The sequence below is a fragment of the Symphalangus syndactylus genome, chromosome 12 (assembly GCF_028878055.3).
Source record: "Symphalangus syndactylus isolate Jambi chromosome 12, NHGRI_mSymSyn1-v2.1_pri, whole genome shotgun sequence".
NCBI classification, from domain to species: Eukaryota; Metazoa; Chordata; class Mammalia; order Primates; family Hylobatidae; genus Symphalangus; species Symphalangus syndactylus.
The window spans coordinates 102,333,886-102,349,467 of NC_072441.2; the positions used below are offsets into that span (position 1 = coordinate 102,333,886).

The window sequence follows — 15,582 nt, forward strand, 5'->3', positions numbered from 1 at the left end:
TCACTGCAAGCTCCGCCTCCCGGGTTCATGCCATTCTCCTGCCTCAGCCTCTCCGAGTAGCTGGGACTACAGGTGCCCGTCACCATGCCCGGCTAATTTTTTTGTATTTTTAGTAGAGATGGGGTTTTACCATGGTCTCGATCTCCTGACCTCGTGATCCACCTGCCTTGGCCTCCCAAAGTGCTGGGATTACAAGCGTGAGCCACCGCGCCCGGCCAACAGTTGTATTTTTCATATGTTTCGCCATGTTGGCCAGGCTGGTCTCGAGCTCCTAGCCTCAAGTGATCAACCCGCCTCAGCCTCCCAGAGTACTGGGACTACAGGCGTGAGCCACCACATCTAGCCCCCACATTGCTTCTGGCCTCTGCAGTAGACCTCCCAGACGGGGCGGCCGGGCAGAGGCGCTCCCCACATCCCAGACGGGGCGGCCAGGCAGAGGTGCTCCTCACTTCCCAGACGGTCGTCCTGCAAGATTATAGTGTATTTTTACTGTACCTTTTCTGTGTTTCAGTACACAAATAGTATTGTTATAGTTGCTATAGTATTTGGTACAGTAACGTGCTGTACAAGTTTGTAGCCTTGGAGCAACAGGCTAGGCGTGTAGCACCTATACCATCTAGGTTTTTATAAGTACAGTGTATTCTATTTGCACAAAGAAATCACTTAATGACACATACCTTAGAACGTATCCCTATCATTAAGCAACAGGTGACTCTGTGTGTGTGTGTGTGTGTGTGTGTATACACACACAATTAGTTTTTTGGGAGAGTATAAGTAATAGAGACTCCATTTTCTTCCAATAATGAGGATATTTTTGGTCAAGATACTTGCAGGAATAAGGAAATTAGAATTTTATTTTTTATTTTTTTGAGACAGTCTTGCTCTGTCACCCAGGTTGGAGTGCAATAGTGCAATCTTGGCTCGCTGCAACCTCTGCCTTGAGGGTTCAAGTGATTCTCCTGCTTGAGCCTCCCTAGTAGCTGGGATTACAGGTGCATGCCACCATATCCAGCTAATTTTTGTATTTTTAGTATAGACGGGGTTTTGCCATGTTGGCCAGGCTGACCTCGAACTCCTGACCTCAGGTGATCCGCCTGCCTTGGCCTCCCAAAGTGCTGGAATTACATGTGTGAGCCACTTCGCCCAGCCGAAAGTCAGAATTTTTTTTATTTTTAATTTTTATTTTTTTTATTATTTAGGTTTTAGGGTACATGTGCACAATGTGCAGGTTTGTTACATATGTATCCATGTGCCATGTTGTTTTGCTGCACCCATTAACTCGTCACAGTCATTGATACCTGGGAAAAGCCTAACAGCAAGGTACCAAGAAAAGCAGAAAACTCAGTAGAACTTGGTTTCTTGGAACTGGAACACAATTTAAAATTTTAAATTAAAGTCCTAGAGATTCCTCAGAAAGTTCATGGATCTTTACAATTAACCGTATATTAACACTAGACCAGTAGCTGTACCCACGGTTAAAAATACATTTTATGTTGTAATCTAGCATACTCATAATGTGTGGTGTATGTGCAAAAAAGCAAAAGTTTCATGAAACAGTTTTACATGTATGATGATTTCTGCTATTTTCTCTTCCACTTGCTCCCTGCCCCCCTTCCTGCCTCCCAGTATCTGCTTTTGTTTTTTGTCTGTATAATTTATAATTTTTAAGGGTTTTTTATGTTTGTTTTCTCCATTTTCTCTTACCACTTAACAGTTTTCTAATACGCTGTTGCACTTTATATATTTTTTCCCTATTTCATAATTGTTGTAACTTTGTCTTATATGTGGCCTATCATGGCCTGACTTCTCATGAAAACCTTTTAGCTTCCACTGGTGACTGCCCACTTTCTTTGGTATTTGTTAATTGAAAGAGATTTTGAGCACTCAAGCATCCACAAGTTCTGATCTTGAAATGGATTGAATTCTTTTTGGGTCAGAAGCCCATTCCTGTTCCAAATGGAGCCCTAATTAGGGAGCAGAGATGGAAGATAGGGGCCTGTGTACATGCCTGTGTGTGTGTGTGTAGAGTGGAGAAAGAGACCATTAACGTATGAGTGTGTTGGGGCTGCTGAGAGGGTTTCGTTTACAAGTGACCTTGAGTGTGTTTCATCTCTGGAATGCATGGTCCCTGTGCTCAAGCTACACAATCTGATTAGTGAAGTATTACTAATACACTAGAAAAATATACATAGTAATTACCAAATGACTGACACAGTTTTATAGGGGGTTCAGAGAAACATCTGTGAATGGGTAATAATGAAAAAAGAAAAGTTTTTCTCTTTGTTTTAGTCTGACCCTTTTAAGTCTCTATTTATAATGTGAGGAAATTGCTACAAAAACTGAAATATTGTAGATACTGTTCATTTGCATATGGAAATACTTGTATGCTGTGTGTTGTTCTTTCATGGGACAACCTCTACCCCTCCTCTCTCCACGCACATATACACAAGCTATAAGTAGCCTTGCTTTCGCCATAGGAGTTGCTGGCTTTTTTAGTGAGAGTCAAGAGCTGGCTTGGTAGTCTTAAAGAATGGAGGAGAAGAAGAGGAAGGAGAGAAGGGAAGAAAGAGGGAGTAAGTGTAACAGTAGAGGGAGAGAGTTAATACACTTGGATGTTGCTTACAAACCAAAAATTAGTCTCCTAATACTAATTTATGATTGTAAGAAAGTATACAAATATCTGACATATAGAAAATGATAAGTGTTAATTTTAAAGGTATTAATTGCTACAAACAATTAATATTTTAAGAATTCATTAAAAATTAGAATATTAGAAGAAAAATATTAACTTTCCCTACTGTGATTAGCTACTAGTTCAGTTTAACTGTCTTCAGCTAATTCTATATTATTGTTTTAATAGAAACCATATACATTCTTATGTTTATATGAGATTTGGACAATTGGCATCAAGATCAAGTTAAAGATAACTTTGTAACAATATTATGTTTTTTTGGTTCAGCATGTAAGTATATGCCTCCTTTTATTAAAGGGTACGTGTCTTTAAATAGAAACCGTGCTGGAGGAAAGCTGTAGAAGAATTTAATATTTAAATAAATGCTTTTGTAGGATGAAAAGAATTTACAATGAATATAAAGCTCCTGCTTGACTGTAAATCCAAATTTTAATAAGTTGTATTGCTTAAAGTAAGATGTAATTTAAAGTAGTGATTTTTTTGATGTCTTTTATCAGTAATTACTGTTTGAATTTTTATAGGAATCCATGGGAAAGAGCTATGATGGGAGAGCTTATGTCATCACTGGCATGTGGAACCCCAATGCACCAATATTTCTGGCACTTAATGAGGAAACCCCAAAAGGTGACTTTTCTTAAAAGATCCCTTATTGTTTCCTTTACATTTTATATAATGAACAATGTTGTTTCATCATGTTTTTAAAAAAATTTGAATCTCAAAGTGGACATATTCTTTCTATTGAGAAGTTGAGGTTCATTTTTATTCTTTATGCTTCTATGGGGGAAATCTCTACTATTTAAAAAAATCCTCCCCAAAAGCTATGTGAATTATTATTATTGTTATTATTTTAAGAGACAGGGTCTCACTCTGTTGTCCAGGATAGCGTATAGGGGCATTATAGCTCACTGTAACCTCAAACTCTCATGCTCAAGCAATCCTCCCACCTCAGCCTCCTGAGTAGCTATTAAATAGAACTACAGGTGTGTGCTGCTATGCATGGCTAATTTTTAAATTTTATTTTTGTAGCGATGGGGTTATGCTTTGTTGCCCAGGCTTGTCTTGAACCTTTAGCCTCAACTGATCTTCTTGCCTTCCAAAGCTCTGGGATTACAGATGTGAGCCACCTTACCTGGCCTGAATTAATTTTATTAGATTATAGAGAAAGCATTTGGGCTTTGTTTTTCATATACCACTATAGAGTTATTTCATTTATGGAGACTAGTGATGGAGAAATATTAAAGAAAATGATAAAAAGGAAATATTTTGGCATTTTGAATATTTTTAAATTATTAACTATTTTTGCATTATGGTTTACTTGTAGTTTTTCATTTATTAATTATTGGCTCCAGTCTTTTGGCCTTTGGGATGCTAGTAATATATATTAAATATTTCAGTTGTAGCAAATAGTTTTTTCTTAGTTTTTTAACTTTTCATATTATTTATCATGTCTAGTATTGAACAGAATGTATAAATGTTTAGTAGTCACATTTTTCGTTGTTCCATTGTGTTTTTTCATTCCTACTTCATCCAGATAGCTGTTAATTGCCTGTTTTTTGCCCTTCATCATCTACTTTTAAACTAAATTTAAAATTTTACCTGCCGAGTTATATTCCTACCCTAAATACTTTACTGTCATTAAACCATTAATTCATATTTAGAATATAATGGATCAGTTTGTTTTATCATTAATTTTATATTATTTAGTTTATACCCACAGTAGACTTTTGGTTAATGACAGGAAGCATTCATGAATACTGATATGAAAGTATAATATGTTAATGAAGGGTATTAAAATGATAATTATTCTTTCATTTCCTTAGAGTATTCACCATTTATGTAAATCACACACATTGATCACATATTAAGCTGTCTAAAAATAAGGGCTAAACAGAAAAAAAATATTATATAAAATTTAACTTTTCATTTATTAGCAGTAAATAAATTTAGACCCACAATTTGTTATTTCTGGAGACAGGCTTGCAAATACCTGTAACTTCTTTCTTATACTTGTTCAGAAGGAAGCCACAAAAATGATAAAAATAAGCCAGTTGACAGTTTCGAAGAACAAAATATAAGAATTTTGCATATCAAGTTATAAAAATAGTTTTTATGTTTTTAATGTAACACCTAGTTTAGTTTTATTTTGCAATAAAATATTTATTTGGTCCACAAATAAAATTTATTTATAATTTATTCTATTAAAATAAACTATATAATAGTGTATTATAATATTCTGACCCAAAGTATACATTTTAAATTTAAAATTATCTCATCTGCCACACAAAAATGTTGCCCTGATTTTTAAAATTTCTAAATTATGTCCTTGAAATTACACATTACTCATAGAATTTGTGATCAAATAAAGTTTGATTTTTATGGAAGAAGTTTAGACCCTGAGAGATGAAAAGTCTTGGATCTTTCCACTGCACTAAGATCCAGTTGAATGTTATATTCTGTCTTGTGTTATTCTTACTCCTTTCTCTAAGGTCCTCCAGGTCAAGTATAATGTCTAACAAATTTTAGTTTCTCTTGAATTGGCAGGTGTATTTATTAGTAAGACTGTATTTAGTAAGAATGTAATAAAATTGTTATTGAATTTGAGAAGCAGTTGATGAATCTGAATGTTATATAATATTTAAAAACACTATTGAGGGTTTCTTCTAATGGTGGCCTTGGTTGTTTGGACTTTGCTTTAACAGAGAACTAAAAATTGTAAAGAAAATAAATTTTAAAAAATATTTAAAAAGGAATGAGGAAATTACAAAATCGTATGGAATGACCAGGCCATAGATTCAAAAACCTCAATGAGGCCAGGCATGGTAGCTCACGCTTGTAATCCCAGCACTTTGGGAGGCTGATGGGGGTGGATCACCTGAGGTCAGGAGTTTGAGACCAGCCTGGCCAACGTGGTGAAACCCCGTCTGTAGTAAAAATATTTTAAAAATTAGCTGGGTGTTGTGGCGGGCGCCTGTAATCCCAGCTACTTGGGAGGCTGAGGCGGGAGAATTGCTTGAGCCCTGGAGGCGGAGGTTGCAGTGAGCCAAGATCGCTCCATTGTACTCCAGCCTGGGTGAGAGAGTGAGACTCTGTCTCAAAACAAACAAACAAATAAAAAACCTCAATGAGTATCAAGCAGAGTAAATAAAATAAAATGAAATTCATGTTTTAACCTCTCATAGTGAAACTGAAGAAAACCTATAGACACTGGCCTAGATGATTCTAGATTCAAATTAAAGGAAGGCTGTGGCCTAGTAAATATTTCAAATCATAACTAGAATTTTGGCTGATAACAAATACTGTTATGTCTAAAAGCACTTGTCAGGACTCTGATATATGTGTGTATACACACACACACACGAATATTTATATGTATATACATATATATGTATATATGTATATACGTATATATATATGAAATATATAGATATGAAAACTACACAGGACTATTTCTTTGGAACTTTGATTAATGATTTTCCTGAGGGTAAATATGTATTACAACAATGAGGGTACTGAAAAATCTCTGGAGACTTTTCTTGAAGCGTACAGCGTGGAAGTATTTATATCAGTGACCTGTCTTTTTTGAGACAAGAGTCTCACTCTGGTTGCCCAGGCTGGAGTGCAGTGGTGCGATCACAGCTCACTACAGCCTCAACCTCCTGAGCTCAGGTGATTCTCCCACGTCAGCTTCCTGAGTTGCTGAGTAGCTGGTGGGCACAAACATGCCCAGCTAATTTTTTGTATTTTTAGTAGAGATGGGGTTTTGCCATGTTGCCCAGGCTGGTCTTGAACTCCTGGACTCAAGCAATCTGCCTGCTTTGGCCTCCCAAAGTTTTTTACAGTTGTAAACCATTGCGCCCAGCTTTCAATCACATTTTATGTGTACAAGTTTAACATGGAGAAGGCCAAGTGTCTCTTTTGATTTGACAGTCCTTCCCATGCAACTCATTAAACAAACCTAGTAATTTCAATTATCTTTTTTATAAGATGAAGGGACAAATCCCTGTGATTTTCTAGAGATTCTCTGGGAAATCAGATAGTTTTAGAGTAAAATATATCCTTTATTATTGTATTTTTTATTTTTGTATTAAAGACCTAATTTGGGGAATGAAAAAAGAAAAATTGTCAGGTGATTTATTAATAGACACTTAGGATTATTAGTTCCTAAGAAACATGCTTGGAATACTTGCATACTTATTTAATCAAAATGTTAATAGAACATTTAAAAATAAACATAGAAGGTATTACAATTGTAATGAATGTTAATTCTTTCGTAAGTGAGGAAACTTTGTTTAAAGTAGTCAATGAATAATAAAGCTAGCATAAAACCCAGAAAATTTCTACTACAGATAAGCGAGTATACATGACTGTGGCAGTGGATATGGTAGTCACAGAGGTGGTGGAGCCTGTTCGCTTTCTCCTGGAGACAGTAGTTCGTGTGTACCCTGCAAATGAGCGATTTTGGTATTTCAGCAGAAAGACTTTCACAGAGACTTTCTTCATGAGATTGAAACAGGTAGGACCTTTTTGTTCTCTTTATATATAGTAACAAACATTTTTCTTTCCACACTTCTTTTTTAATGCCAAGATAATTCCTGAAGTTGCAAAACAATACAGTTCTTCAAAGAAATCAAATGATATTTGAAGTCAACCAACAGAGTGTTTGAAAAAGTCACATCTAGGTAATATTAGCTAAAAAAAACCCAGCTAGTTTAATAATTATATACTTTTTCCCTAGAAACCTGTAATGTATGAACCTTCTTAACAAATATTGACTCTGCATATAAAACAACGTTTCTGCCTTTTATAAACAATTACTTAAAACCAAAAAGGCAGTGCACAGAAATATCATATGCTTATAAAATTTTAATGAAAATGTTTTCAAGAAATACCTAATTTCTATAGTTATTTCTACCTGTAATATTAGATAGACAATATTATATGAACATCTTGTTTGACTCATCAGTGAGGTTATAAAATTATTTTAATATTAAATGAACAAAATTATGGTTTCTATGATATCCTCAAATTAGGCAGTATTAGTAGATAAAATATGTAACTTTTGTATTATAGCAAAGGAAGCAGATAATAATGAAACATAACTCGAATGCTAATCGTGTGAGTTTTTAAAAAATCAGAATAAAAATGCTCTATTAGAATAATGAACATCTTTTATATGCTGTTTTTGTTAGTACTTCCATTCTCCCAAGTTTTAAAATGCTTGCTGCCTCATATACTATAATATGTGGACTGCTGTGTGATAAAAGCAGGCACCAGCACAGGAAACAAATATAGAAGCCTCTTACCCATTTTCATATAAAAAAAACTTGCCATGGCGCATTTCGGCTTCATATACTATGTACTTGGAAATTATCGTGGTTTTAAAAAAATCTTTCATAAAATTATTATGGCTGTTATTTGACTCAGTTTTTATTACTGCGTGAACTGCTTTTATAGCATATTCTAATGAAGGTTATGTGAGCAATATTCAAACTTCAGTCTCCTGAGCATCTTTTAATATTTTATTATGAGATTTTTTTCCCTGTCTTCCTTCCTCCCCATCCTTCTTTTTTAAAAAAATAGCTTAGTTGTTATGACTATCCAATAATTCTTCATTTTGAGCCAAAGAATTATTCATAGTTGCATAATCGTGAATAAAGGAGCTGGAGCTGTGTAGAAAGTTGTCATTCTTCTAATGATGATAAATTATAAATTATAATGTAAATTATACCTCCTAGAGATCTGAGAAAATGTTAGGTTTTTCCCAGTTCTAGTACTTTTGACTGTCTGCCTGGAGAAAGAGAGAGAGAGAGAGATTAAAGTAATTGTTAAAATTCATGTAAGTAATTATTGCAAGACCTGAGACTATAACTCCTTACCTTAAGCCAGAATATGCTGCTGTAAGGCCAGACTAGCTTCTTTCTACAACTCCAGAAGGTGGGTTGGTTTGGGGTGGTTGATGGTAATCTGGAGATGTTGGTCTACACTATACAACATTGGTAGAAAGAATGAATTAGGTGATTACCTAATGCAATTCAAAGTAACCTTTGAAAATCTGGGTCTAGGCCATTACTACTTTAAAGAAATAGAGAATGCATTGATTTCAGTTCTAAATGATTTAGACACCTAGAACTTTTTCTTTCATTCTGAGAGTGTTGGACTTACTGAATGAAACCAGAACTTGTCCTGTACCCAGACAGGATTAGACCAGACTCCTGGGGACAACACCAAAGTACATGAGATGCCCTATTCCCAAACTGTTTTTTCTTGGCAGCTTTCTTCTCTCAAATATAGCAGGACTTTATGTGTGGGCGGGGGGGATGTATGAAAGTCTGCTTTGTTCCTGTTTAGTGTCCACTCAGGGCCAAATGGCATTTCATTTCATTCATTGTCCATTTACTGGGAGCAAGGAGAGCACTTAACAAGAGGATGGAAATTAGAGGCTGGGAAAGTAAACTAGAGAAAGTCCTTTTGTGTCCGGAATTGGTTCCTTCCGGTGGGTTCTTGGTCTTGCTGACTTCAAGAATGAAGCCACGGACCCTTGCGGTGAGTGTTACAGTTCTTAAAGATGGTGTGTCCAGAGTTTGTTCCTTCAGATGTTCAGATATGTCCGGAGTTTCTTCCTTCCAGTGGGTTAGTGGTCTCGCTGACTTCAGGAGTGAAGCCGCAGACCTTTGCAGTGAGTGTTAACAGCTCCTAAAGGTGGCGTGTCTGGTGTTGTTTGATCCTCCCGGTGGGTTCGTGGTCTGGCTGGCTTCAGGAGTGAAGCTGCAGACCTTCGCGGCAAGTGTTACAGCTCATAAAGGTAGTGCGGACCCAAAGACTGAGCAGCAGCAAGATTTACTGTGAAGAGCAAAAGAACAAAGCTTCCACAGTGTGGAAGAGGACCCTAGCGGGTTGCTGCTGCTGGCTCAGGTGGCCAGCTTTTATTCCCTTATTTGGCCCAGCCTGCATCCTGCTGATTGGTCCATTTTACAGAGCGCTGATTGGTCCATTTTACAGAGTGCTGATTGGTCCGTTTTTACAGAGTGCTGTTTGGTGCGTTTACAAACCATTAGCTGGACACAGAGCACTGATTGGTGCGTTTTTACAGAGTGCTGATTGGTGCGTTTACAAACCTTTAGCTAGACAGAGTGCTGATTGGTGCATTTACACTCCTTTAGCTAGACAGAAAAGTTCTCTAAGTCCCCACCCAACCCAGAAGCCCAGCTGGCTTCACCTCTCACTTTGACTTGAGTTTAACAGGGGTAGACATTAATTAGGTGTAAGTGGGAAACACCAAGTATAAATGCCCAGAGAACTACAAAGCCTGGGAAGCACAGTAGTTGATGGTGAAAGGCAAGTAGGCCCCTGGCCATGTGAAACTTTGGGTCCACGTTCAGTGTTCTTTTCTAAATCAACTTTATTGAGGTAGTTAGCATAAAGTAATATGCACCCATTTAATAGTACATTTTGATGAGTTTTGACAAATTTATACACATGAATAATCACCACCAAAATTAAGATCCCTCACTCTTAAAAGTTTTATAGTGTCCATGCCAGCTAATCTTTCCCACCCTCAGCCTCAGGCAATGACTGATGTGCTTTCTGTCATTACAGTAACTGGAATCATACGCTTCTTTTATGTAAAAGCTTTCTTCATGTAACAATGCTTTTGAGATCCATCCATGTTGTATGTCAGTTGTTAATCTTTTTATTGTTGAATGTTATTCCTTTCTATGGCTGTACCATCATTTATTAGATCATATGTTGGCAATTTGAGTTGTTTCTGTTTTTGGTTAGTGTGGTTAAAGCTGCTGTGTCTTTCTGTGGACGTAGATTTTCATTTCTTTTGGGTTGATACCAAGAAATGGAATTGCTGTGTGGTATGGTAAGTAGAAACTGCCAAACTGTTTTCTACAGTGCTTGACCACTTTATTTTCCCTCCAGCAGTATTATGTGTGTCTCAGTTTCTCCTCATCCTTGTTAGCACTTAGTATTGTCAGTCTTTTAAATTGTAGCTATTCTTAGGGGTGTGTAGATGTATCTCATTGCAATGTCAATTTACATTTCATATTGAGTAATGATTTTGAGTATTTTTTTCTTATGCTTATTAATCATTCATATATCTTCTTTATAAAATTTCTATCTAAAATTTTTGTCCACTTTTTGTTTGTCTTACTGAGTTGCAAGAGTTCTTTATATTTTCTGAATATATTTTCTTTTGTCAGATACACATATTTCAGATAGTTTCTTCCTGACAGTGGCTTGCCTTTTTATTTTCATAATGTCTTTTGAAGAACTGAAGTTTTACATTTTGATGAAGTCATATTAATATTTTATTTTATTGTTTTTGCTTTTTTTGTGTCCTATCTAAGGAAATTTTGCCTACCTCAAGGTTGTGAAGATGTTCTTTACGTTTTCCTGTAGAGACTTTATAGTTTCAGGCCTATTATCTATTTTCTGTTAATTTGTATGTATGGCATGAAGGCTTGAGGTCATCTTCCCACACCTGTCTCATATAGGTATACAGTTGTTCCAGCATCATTTGTTGAAAAGACTCTTTTATCTATAGAATTAGTTTGTCTAAAATTAATTGACTGTAGATGTATAAGTCTGTTTCTGGGACACTATTTCTCTTCCATTGAACTCTATGTGAGTACCACACAGTCTTGCTCATTATAACTTTATATTATGTATTAAAGTCTGTGTTGTAAGCTTCTCAACCTTTCTCATTCTTAAAGTTGTTTTATTTGTTGCAGGTTCTTTGCATTTCCATCTGAATTTTAGGATTAGTTTGTCAGTTTGTAGAAAAATGCATGCCCAGGCTGGACGCAGTGGCTCACACTGGTAGTCCAAGCACTTTGGGAGGTTGAGGCAGGAGGATCACTTGAGGCCAGGAGTTTGAGACCAGTGTAGGCAACATAGCAAGACTCAGTTTGTAAAAAAAAGTAAAATAAAATTACCCAAGCGTGGTGGTGCGCAGCTGTGGTCCTAGCTTCTCAGGAGGCTGAGGTGGGAGGATTGCTTGAGCCCAGGAGGTTGAGGCTTCAGTGGGCCATGATCATGCCACTTGCACTCCAGCCTGGGCCACAGAGGACACCCCATCTCTAAAAAATAATGAAAAAAAAGAAAAATGCATTCCCAGATTTTGACTGAGAATGCCTGGAATATGTATATGATTTTGGGAAGAGTTGCTGTTTTGTTTTTTGTTTGGTTTTGTTTTTTTGAGATGGAGTCTCAACTTGTCACCCAGGTTGGAGTGCAGTGGCACCATCCCAGCTCACTGCAACCTCTGCCTCCCAGGTTCCAGTGATTCTCCTGCCTCAACCTCCCGAGTAGCTGGGACTACAGGCACCCACCACCACGCCTGGCTAATTTTTGTATTTTTAGTAGAGTTAGGGTTTTGGCATGTAGACCAAGCTGGTCTTGAATTCCTGACCTCAAGTGATCCACCCTCCTCGGCCTCCCAAAGTGTTGGGATTACAGGTGTGAGCCACTGCACCTGTCCTCTAAGAGTTGCTGTCTTAAGAAGAGTGAGTCTTCAATAAACATGGCCTATCTCATGGAATATCACTTCATTTATTTAGCTCTTCTTTAATTTATCTCAGCAGTTATGTCACTTTTAGTATACAGGTTTTACACATACTTTATCTCTACCTAGTTCATGAATTTTTCATCTCAGGGTATAATTGACAAAATGGAATAGACTTAAGGTGTACAATGTGATGATTTGATACATATATATTGTGAAATGATTACCAAAATCAAGTTAGTTAACACATCTGTCACCTCACATAAGTTACCTTTTTGTGTGTGTGTAGAACACTTAAGATCTACTACTATCTTAGCAAATTTCAAGTACACAATACAATATTGTTAACTATAGTCACCATGGAACATATTCATCTTATAACTGAAAGTTTTTACCCTTTGATCAGCATCTCACTTTTTCCCCCAAACCCCATCTCCTGGCAACCACCATTCTACTCTGTTTCTATGAGTTTAACTTTTTTAGACTAGTTAAAAATGAGATCATACAGTATTTGTCTTTCTAGTCTAGCTTTTTTTTTACTTAGCATAATACTCTCCACCTTTACCCATGTTACTGCAAATGACAGAATTTTCTTCTTCTTTATGGCTGAGTCATATTCCATTATGTGCAAGTATGTGTGTATATATTCATCCATTCATTGACAGACATGTTTCCATGTCTAGTGAATAATGTTGCAATGAACATGGAGTGCAGATATGTCAAGATACTGATTTTGTTGCCTTCAGATATGTACCCAGCAGTGTGATAGCTAGATCATGTGGTAGCTCTATTTTTAATTTTTTGAGGACTCTTTGTACTGTTTTTCATACTGGCTATACCAGTTTACATTCCTACCATCAGTGTGCAGGGGTTCTGTTCTCAGCAACATTTGTTATTTCTTGTCTTTTTTTTTTTTTGTGATGGGGTCTCATGTTGCCCAGGCTGGTTTCAAACTCCTGGGCTAAGCTGATTCTCCTACCTTGGCCTCCCAAAGTATTGAGATTATAGGCAGGAGCCACTGTGCCTGGTCATATTTCTTGTCTTTTCAATAATAACCATTCTAATGGGTGTGAGGTAATATCTCATTGTGGTTTTGACTTGCATTTATTTCTTTGAAGATTAGTGATATTGAGCACCATATCATGTATCCATTGGCCATTTGTATGTCTTCCTTGGAAAAATGTCTATTCAAGTTTTTTGTTCATTTTCTAATTTTGGCTTTTTCTGCCATTGAACTGTATGATACGCACACACACACCCCTTATCAGATATATGGCTTCACATATTTTCCCCCTTCCATAGGTTGCCTTTTCATCTTGTTGAATATTTGCTATGCGGAAGTCTTTTAGTTTGCTGTAGTTGTACTTGTTTATTTATGCTTTTTTTGGCCTATGCTTTTGGGGTCATATTCAAAAAATAATTGCCGAGACCAATGTAAAGGAATTTTTCCCCTGTATTTTCTTCTAGGTGTTTTATGGCATCAGGTCTTAAATGTAAGTCTTTTGTCTATTTTGAGTTAATATTTGTGAATGATAAAAGATTGGAGTCTAATTTTAATTCTTTTGCAGATGAATATCTAGTTTTTCTAACATCATTTATTACAGAACTATGTATGTGTGGGCTTACTTCTGGGCTCTGTTTTGTCTCATTGGTCTGTGTGTTTTTATGCCGATACACTATTGTCTTGCTTATTATAGCTTTGTAATATATAGAAATAAGGAAGTGTGATGTCTCCAGCTTTTTTTTTCCCCAAGATTGCTATGGATATTTGGGTTCTATATGAATTTTAGGATTGTGAAAAATGCCATTGGGATTTCGATAGGGATCATATTGAATCTATAGATTTCTTTGGATAGTATGGACATTTCAACGATATTTTTCTAATCCATGAACATGAGATAACTTTCCACCTATTTGTATCATTTTCAGTTTCCTTCATCAATGTCTTACAGTTTTGTTTTTTTGTTGTTTTGTTGTTTTGTTTTGTTATGGAGTCTTGCTCTTGTTGCCCAGGCTGGAGTGCAGTGGTATGATCTTGGCTTACTGCAACCTCTGCCTCCCGGGTTCAAGCTATTCTCCTGCTTCAGCCTCCTGAGTAGCTGGGATTACAGGTGCCTGCCACCACGCCTGGCTAATTTTTGTACTTTTAGTAGAGACGGGGTTTTGCCATGTTGGCCAGGCTGGTCTCAAACTCCTGACTTCAGGTGACCCGCCTGCCTTGGCCTCCCAAAGTGCTAGGATTACTGGCATGAGCCACTGTGCCCGGCCAATGTCTTATAGTTTTTAGTGTATGGATCTTTCACTGCCTTGGTTAAATTTATTTGTAAGGGATTTTTTTGTTTGGTATGCTACTTAAATGGGATTATTTTTTACATTTATTTTTCAGATAGTTTGTTAATTTTGTATCGAAATATAAGCAAATTTTGAATGTTAAGTTTGTACCCTGTAACTTTACTGAATTTGTTTGTTCTAACAGTTTTTTTTTTTTTGGTGGAGTCATCAGAATTTTCTATGTAATAAGATCATGCCATCTACAAACAATTTAACTTTTTCATTTCCAATTTGGATGCCTTATCTTGCCCAGTTGCTCCTGCTAGGACTTTCAGTACTATGCTGAATAGAAGTGGTGAGAGTGGGCACCCTTGTTACTATTCACCTTTGAGAATGATGTTAGCTGTGGGCTTGTCATATATGGCCTTTCTTATTTTTTGGGGTACATTCCTTCTATACCCAATTTCCTGGGCATTTTTATCATGAAAGGATGTTGAATTTTGTCTTTTTCTGAATCTATTGAGAAGATCATATGATTTTTATGTTTTATTAATGTGGTTTATCATATTTATTGATTTGTGTATAGTGAATCATCTTGTACCCCAAGGATGAATACCATTTGATCATGTGTATGATCTTTTTACTCTGGTGTTGATTTCAGCTTGCTAGTGTTTTGTTGAGAACTTTTGTGCATCTGTGTTCATTTGGATTACTGGCCTATAGTTTTCTTGTGATGTCTTTGTCTGGCTTTGGTATCAGGGTAATGCTGGCCCCATGAAATGAGTTTGCAAGTATTTCCTCCTCCTCAATTTTTTTTGGAGGAGTTTGTGAAGGATTGGCATTAAATGTTTGGTGGTATTCAGTAGTGAAACCATCAGGTCCTGGGCTTGGCTTTGCTGGGAGACTTTTTATTGCTGATTCAGTCTTCTTATTCTTTATTGGTCTTTTCAGATTTTCTGTTTCTTCATTATTTCATCTTGGTAGGTCATATGTTTCCAGGAATTTATTTATTATTCTAGGTTATCCATTTTGTTGCCATATAGTTGTTCATAATAGTCTCTTATGATCTGTTGTGTTTCTGTGGTATCAGTTATAATGCCTCTTCTTC

The 15,582-nt window shown here is 36.5% G+C and overlaps 1 protein-coding gene across 11 annotated transcripts in view; it reads left to right on the forward strand.

Annotated features, from left to right (window-relative positions):
• The window catches only part of RABGAP1L (RAB GTPase activating protein 1 like), an 865,831-nt gene that overhangs the window by 108,865 nt on the left and 741,384 nt on the right, over nt 1–15,582 (forward strand). For all 11 annotated transcript variants that reach the window (XM_063627303.1, XM_063627307.1, XM_063627305.1 and 8 more), the window contains 2 exons: nt 3,214–3,316; nt 7,039–7,205. In XM_063627303.1, the coding sequence (XP_063483373.1) occupies nt 3,214–3,316; nt 7,039–7,205 (270 nt within the window). The remainder of the gene's footprint in view (nt 1–3,213; nt 3,317–7,038; nt 7,206–15,582) is intronic.